Source organism: Pecten maximus, chromosome 3 (assembly GCF_902652985.1).
Source record: "Pecten maximus chromosome 3, xPecMax1.1, whole genome shotgun sequence".
NCBI lineage: Eukaryota > Metazoa > Mollusca > Bivalvia > Pectinida > Pectinidae > Pecten > Pecten maximus.
Window position 1 is genome coordinate 2,386,433 of NC_047017.1, and position 8,131 is coordinate 2,394,563.

Consider the following 8,131-nt stretch of genomic DNA (forward strand, 5'->3'; position numbering starts at 1 on the left):
TAGCTCTGTTTATATTCGAAATAAGGTGTTTAAACATAAATAAATCAGAGAAAAATCTTTTCAAAATTGTATTACTTATACAGCGAGATACTTTACAAATTTGTCAATAACGTAAAATATGCCAAAAATCAGAATTTTTACAGAGAACAATTTAGCACAAAAGACGAGGGAACCGATTGATTTTAAATCATATAAGTTTACAGTTTTCTTACAGCGAATGTCTTCCAAGAAGGAATCGAAGCACGCGCTGGGCTTATCCCCACTGCGCTCCCCTAAATGTTGTCGCTGCCGAAACCATGGAATTATTACGGTCTTGAAGGGACACAAAAGATTCTGCCAATGGAAGAACTGCACGTGCGAAAATTGCCTCCTGCTAATGAAGCGCCAACAAAATTCAAAAGAACAAATTGCTCTCAGGCGCCTATGGAAACAAGAGGAGGATATGGGTCTGGTGGCGCCAATACCCGTTGATACAGGTAGGAGGATATTGGTCTGTTGGCGCCAAGAACGTAAATACAAGTAGGGGGATATGGGCCTGGTGGCGCCAATACCTGTTAATGTAAGTAGGAGGATATGGGTCTGGTGGCGCCAATACCCGTTTATACAGGTAGGCGGATATGAGTCTGGTGGCGCCAATACCCGTTAATACAGGTAGGAGGATATGAGCCTGGTGGCGCCAATACCCATTAATACAGGTAGGAGGATATGGGACTGGTGGCGCCAATAGCCGTTAATACAGGTAGGTGGATATGAGTCTGGTGGCGCCAATACCCGTTAATACAGGTAGGAGGATATGGGCCTGGTGGCGCCAATACCAGTTAATACAGGTAGGAGGATATGGGGCTGGTGGCGCCAATACCCTTTAACACTTTCTACAGGTAGGAGGGATGGGTTTATTTTGCATAATAATTGACTTGATCATGTAACATAGATCAGTTTTCTTGTGGCGTAATCACTCTAAGAGAAGTAGTGTTTGACGTAGAAAAAACACGGATAATCCATCCCAAAAATATACATATTCTCATTTATTTGATGATATCTTGTAGCAAATTTCTTCAGTGATATAAATTTAAGCGTAAAGAAGTAACTTAATGATGAATCTATTTTTAGACTCCCTACAGGTCCTTATCCATCGGTATCCCCACTATGACGTGGAGAAGTTGAGTGCCATTTTAAAATCGTCTGATGGAGACACCCAGAAGGCTATAGAGAAGATAGACGCCGCCATGAACAGAGCCCTGGACAACATTACGACCGAAGCCAAGCCGGGCCTAACACCTACGTGCGCCGGGGACATGCGCGTTACCCCAGGGCATGTTGGTCAGTAATAGTATTCCCTTAATTCATTCTCTTTACATCATGTGGGCCGTAGATCGTGAGTTCGAGACCCGGTCAGGGCACGTGTCATAAAGTTGTCTTCCTTCGTCAATTGTGTTACTTGTTATATAAACATATATATTTTCAAAATAAAATTTTAGATTTAGGTATAATCCATGAATGGCCTTGGTATAGCGATCGATACTGAAAGTTCGTTACCACTAACATTTGTAGCAGATTGTACGAATGGGGTGCTGACAGTTTCAATGTTGGGAGCGCGCCGCCAGATTTTTGGAGCGTGCTGGACCGCTCTTTCACAAAGTCGACACACGAAAATATATTCGTGCTATAATATAAGACTTTGAAGGTTCATATCGTGTTTTTGTAACTATCGATAAGACTTCGAGGTTCGACAATTAACAAAGATGTAAATTTTCGATAATAAGCGTAAAATGTCCCGATACTTATTAACCTGCTATGACTTATATCATATTACTAGAAAATAAAGATGCTTAGGAGCGCGCTCTGGTTTAGTGGGACACGCTCCATATCAACAATATTTTGAGCGTCAGTCTGACAAAGATAGAAGGTGAAATTCAATTAAATCTGCTTCAATCTGGCGTTTTGAATCGGGACCGCCTTCGAATACTACGCCTATAACCTATTTTGTGATGGTGCTCCGAAAATGTTGATGCTGTTGGAGCGGGCTCTGACACGCTCCGAAAGTTAGATGCTTAAAAGCGCTCTCCAAAAATTTTGAAACTGTTGAACATCTATATAAAGTATGGAAGGGGTCGCGGTGACCGAGTGGTTAAGGTGTCCCTCCACCTCTGGATTGCGAGTTCGAAACCTACGTGGGACAGTTGCCAGGTACTGACCGTAGGCCGGTGGTTTTTCTCCGGGTACTCCGGCCTTCCTCCACCTTTAAAGCCTGGCACGTCCTTAAATGACCCTAGCTGTTAATAGGACGTTAAACACATTTGTATGGAGTATCATGCAGCGCATATCAACACAATTATTAATACATATGTATGTTACCATTGGGAATAAGATACAATTCCTATCTCATTTATGACAATAAATATTTTATCTTCTACTGCAGATAACATTGCAATATATTTTTTAAATGATCGCAAATGATGCCAGTACATTATTTTATTTCAGGCATGGGGTTCATTGGATTCCAAGGGTATAATTCCGGATTCCACACCCCTTTACCCTCGCCCCATCCCAGCGTCAATCCACTCTCCCCACGGGCCAGCATGCCGATGTACCCCAGGGCGCCCTACATGTACCCGTATAATCCCCCCTCGCGACTCTTCCCCGCCACCCAGCCGGACACAACATACACTGGAGATTTCCATGGTCCGATGTCCCGGTCAGGACAATCTGCTCAAGACTTCCCGACGTCTCGGAACGTCTTTTATTCGGAATGTCAAAGTTCAATGGAATCGTTAATTGGCTATCCCAAAGCCTCAGAAGTGGGCGTGTTCCAGCCACGCCCCTCCACTGCCAACTCCGACACGGAGGGAAACCTTGTTATTGATATGAAGGACGAGGAGGGCGCATGCGCTGAGGGACTTCTCGCAAACTACTCCTCTCAGTGACGTGGCTATTAACGAGTTATACTTGCGTGTTAGAGACTTTTAGATGAACTCTTTAATGATTAATTTTGGTAAAGAACAATAATTTTATATTTCATTGAACTTGACCATATCATATGGCCATAGTGTGTGGACATCATGTGTGAACATATTGTTACCATATCATGTGATAATAGTATGTGGACATATCACGTGACCAAAGTATGTGGACACATCACGTGACCAAAATATGTGGCCATAATGTATGTCCATATTGTGTGGACATGGCATGTGGACAAAGTGTGTGGAAATAGTATAAATTTTGCAGTGTTTTATTAAAATACTTTGAAGTGTTAGTATATATAGTATATATTTCTTATATATCCTATACGTCGATTTAAATAGATAAGATATGTTAAAACATATCAAATAATGAACTCTTGAAATACGCATGAATAAACCAGTATAATCACCTCCCTATATATAGTCTACTTTAATTCGAAACTAAACAAAGATTTGATTTAGATTATATAATCAGTTTCAAAAAAAAAAAAAAAATGTTTAGCGACATTGAAATCTCAAAGAAAGGAATGTTATTCGTTATTCAAATATCATTTCGGCTATGAAAATTATTCGATGCTAGAATAATATTTTACTTGTATAGTGCTGTATGAAAAAAAAACATTTATCAACGCTGAGATTGCATTCTCTGTAAAATAACACACCTTTATATCGATAATATATTGAATTGTCATATTCAATACACAAATAAACGACAACTCGCGATCACTTTATAACATTATATACGTTAGTTTAAACATTATTTTATTCAACAAGACACAATAACATAACATATACAGAAAATTGCAAATGGGATGGGAAAACAAGCTTAAAGCTTATATTAATTCCTTTCCCAATCACACAGAAAAGCAAATACATCTTCGGAACTAGGACGCCTTAATTTTGATAACTAAGAACAAAATAACACTTTACATAGTTATATACGTTGATACGTCAGTAGTTAAATTTTACGTAATGCAAATTACGTGAAAAGGCATTAATATACGAAAAAAATAGAACCTAGGTACATTGATTTACAAGTATTTATTGATATTACCAAAGGCGGTTTTCGTCTTATTTGACGGATCCGTTTCATGAAGTATTACGCCTCCGTGTTTTGCTCTCCGTTCAGGTTTGATTCCGCGTTCCGCTGTCTAATCTATAAAAAGAGTGGGGTATTTCCAGAAAAGTACCATATTCTAAACATAGATGTACATGTACCGTATGATAAAAATAGACAAGTGATTACCTCTAAAAAAGAAAATAAAGCATGGAAATTTGAAAATGAATAATGTATATTCAATTCAGTATTTTACTTATTGATCGTTCTATTTATTTATGGTATTCCAGTTCTATTTCATACTGTAACGTTACTGTACAGCAGCGTTTGTGATTGGCGGAAGTTACAGTGGATTAATTTGAGATTATTTATTCAATATCAGGCTACTTTAATATGAGTAGATTTTAAGACAACAGTAATTACTTACATGGTAAAAGTGTTATTAATATAGATAACAAATCAATAACAACAACATTAAATGTCAAATTAGAACGCTTTAAGCGTAAACAATGAATGCTCCCCTGTACTGTAGTAGTTTGCAAAATATAGTCCGGATAACGGTAAGGTAAGAATCCGGATAGACTAAGTAAGCAACATTGAACTATCCTTGGTAAACCGTGGAAACCAACGTCATATATTTAATGTAATTTCAATATCGTTAATTTCATTGGCACAAATACTTATTTTCTGAACTTTTGAACACACAAGTTTAAGCACAATTTGATCAATATTTGAAAATGTAAATCATAATGAATGCTTTAATTCCTCTACACATTTATGTGTTTATATAAATATTAAATCTGAAAGAAAAGTGCATTTCAAAATACAAACTTGTCAGGTTAATGAATCAAATTTTGCTTTCTTTCAACCGCTCACTGATTAAAATAGGCTGAATATATGACATATATTTACATATTTCTATTAAATTATTGGACAAGAACACGTGACGATGTATATGAAGGTTTTATTATGTATTATAAAGAGGGCACTAGGTTATTGTTGGATACACGAAGAGGGCATTATGATATCTTTGGGCAAAAATTATCATTTGGTAAACATGAGAAGAGTAGTAATGATATTAGGTGGGAAATATTAGGAGGGCACCAGGTGATGGGTACATGAGGGTGCTAGGGGAGTTTGCATGATATTTCTAGGTGTAAACCACGAGGTTTTGAACACATGTGCCTTGGTCCTTACTTTAGAAATAATATAAATGTGTACGATCGATGATCGACAAGAACCTGATAAAATGAAATGAAAAAAAAAAAAGAAAAAAAGAAAAAAAAAAAAAAAACTTTTATCCATGGTACGTTTTTCACATCTTTTTGTACCATAGTACGGTACAGAAAGATGTGAAAGCAGAGTTGAAATGAGTCGGTCGCTTTTGTATCTTTTTATACCGAAAAAAGCGACCGAAAACATCCACGTTATAGAAACAAATGAAACACCCAGACATAAGTGTTACTGAGTTTGACAAATGACTCCCAGATATAAAGCTGTCATCACATAGCCTGCCAAATAATTAATATCCAGGAATGTCTGGCTACTGGATGATGCAATCGTCATGTATGTTGATTTGGGGCCTGCAAAATTATCAGTTGTCTATTTCAACTTTGTAATGACTTTTCATTTAAAAAATAGCTTCTTTGATTATTGTTCCAGTGACGAATTATCTGTACTTACATTGTCAATGTCTTAAATTCTCGAGTGAAAGAAACTACGAAACTTGTAAACACCGATGGGGTCCATTTTGAGAAATGTGACCATTAATTTTATTACGCTTTTAGTAATGAACTATCGAATATTAATCATTAAAACACTCCTGACAAACGACAATGGGGAAAGTTAAAATCTGACCCATATATTTTGCTTTAAAAATGTAATAAACAGAATAACTAACAGTATCTTCAATAACACCATATACTACTCGTGTGGCTAATATTTTGATTTTTTTTTACGAGTGTGCAAATATTGAAATGTTAGCCCCACTCATGAAATGTATTTGGTATTACTGAAGACACTGTTAGATATCCTCTATGAATACATCCAGGAATATAATTGTATATATTTATACACGTTTGCCGAAGGGTTCATTGTTGTTTCTCCAGTTACTAAATCATTATTCTTATTGTATTTTATTGTATTTCCAGTACTTCTTATATATATTATGTGATTGTATTTGTATTTTTTAATGTTTTGATAAAGGGGCGGATTGCCTCGAAAATTTAACAAGCCTCATTGTCCACACTGTTTGACTTACTTCTTTGCCCCATATAATCATTACAAGTAATTCGTATCCTCCATACATTTATGTGAGGATCCAGTGTTATCTGGATTATACTGTTTATATTACTTCTTTGACCCTTATATAATTATATATACATATATATATATATATATATATATATATATATATATATATTATAAAACCATTAGAGAAATGTGATAATGTTGTTTCAATCGTTCAATTGGAAATTGAAATTGAAATTGAAATCGCGACATTATACAGGTTTCATTTAATAATTTTTGGTCCCAAGGTACACCCCAAAACTTACATTATAGTTTCGAATCGGTTTGTGTCCTCAGAAGTGATTAATGAAATTTATTTTCGGCTTGTTGTGACGGTTTTATCAAACCTTAGCTATTCGGGGTCAGCTCTTGTCATGGTGGTGGATAAGGGCATTCCGATGTTCAGTTTCTACAGTTTTTCACATCTTTTTGTACCTCAGATGGTACAGAAAGAAATGAAAAAAACTGTAACGTTTTATTTCACGGTACAATTTTTTCACATTTTTTGTAGCAAAGATGGTATAGAAAGAAATGAAAAAAGTGTAACGCGGTACAAAACCTTTCAAATCATTTTGCTGGCTGATACCGTAACAATGGAAGGGCGATAACTCTGGTTGTACTACACGATCAATATACAATTGTACTAACGCGGTTTATAATGATTTAGAAATGCATATCGGCCCAATAGTGGACAATCTGAAAAAGATATTAAAATAAGAATTTATTTTTCAGAAATATCTTATTTGAACTTAACGAAAAAGACAACAGTTTTAAGAAATTTTCGAAAATTCTAACAGAAACAGGACTATGAATCAGTATACAAATGTAAGTGTGTACGAATACTATCATCTCTACAAATGTAATAGTGTAAAAAATACTACAACTTAGCAACCAAATTAATCCATATTATTATTGTAAACATTCAAGTATCCGTGGAATGAAGGATGTGTTCCCCCTTTTAAAATAAGAGTCCAATTGTAAACAAACTCAAATTATTACCAATTAGCGATTTATCATTATTTATCAGTATTACGACAGCTTTGTCAACAGTGATTATGCATGCTTACATATCTAATTTTCATTTTAAATATAAACAATAACATATTCCCATACCTCGTGAAGGCTTCAACTGAGGAACTGGCAATAATAATGGTAGATTTTCGTCATCCCAAACATTGACATTGGTTAGAGGCAGGGAACAAATCTGGCACTTAGAATTTTGTAAACCCACTTTCGGATTTGGAAGGAAAGCTGTTTAAAACTGTCCATTGAGAGGTGAATCAGGACAACATCAAATGCATGCCTTCATTAGTAAGGTCGCCGTTACTTATATAGAATCTATCAAAGTAATCTGTTAATAGATACACTTGTTGAAGAAGCACTTACTTTGAATACTTACATAATAATAACATTCATTACAGGTATACCTTCATAGGAGGGGCTACTTGAGGGATTTTGATCAAACTTCACACAAATACAAAACACTATAATATCGCGGACAAGTTTAAGTTTCAAGGTTGTCGGGTCAGGGTCAAGGTCACCGTTACTATTTTTAGAAAATCATTGTCAGCGCTCTAGTAGCTTCATCTTTGAGGGATTTTGAACAAACTTCACACAAAAACAAAAGACCATAATATCTCAGACAACTTTAAGTTTCAGGGTTGTTGGGTTATTCATATCCCGCATTAAATCGCCTACTTGGCGTGTCAGGTCGAGGAAACACCACATTTGGAAGTAAACAGACAATCACGTGACACATATGATCACGTGACAAACATGATACCCAACCGTGTAATGCATTTTCCCGATACAACCAATTACA

At 36.0% G+C, this 8,131-nt stretch overlaps 1 protein-coding gene across 1 annotated transcript; it reads left to right on the top strand.

Moving 5' to 3' along the window:
- Positions 1–202: 202 nt before the first annotated feature.
- Positions 203–3,249, top strand: LOC117322820 (doublesex- and mab-3-related transcription factor 1B-like). The gene is made up of 3 exons (XM_033877764.1): positions 203–476; positions 1,111–1,320; positions 2,482–3,249. Exons 1-3 carry the CDS (start codon positions 218–220, stop codon positions 2,922–2,924), a joined length of 912 nt encoding a protein of 303 aa, XP_033733655.1. The 5' UTR covers positions 203–217; the 3' UTR covers positions 2,925–3,249.
- Positions 3,250–8,131: the final 4,882 nt, after the last annotated feature.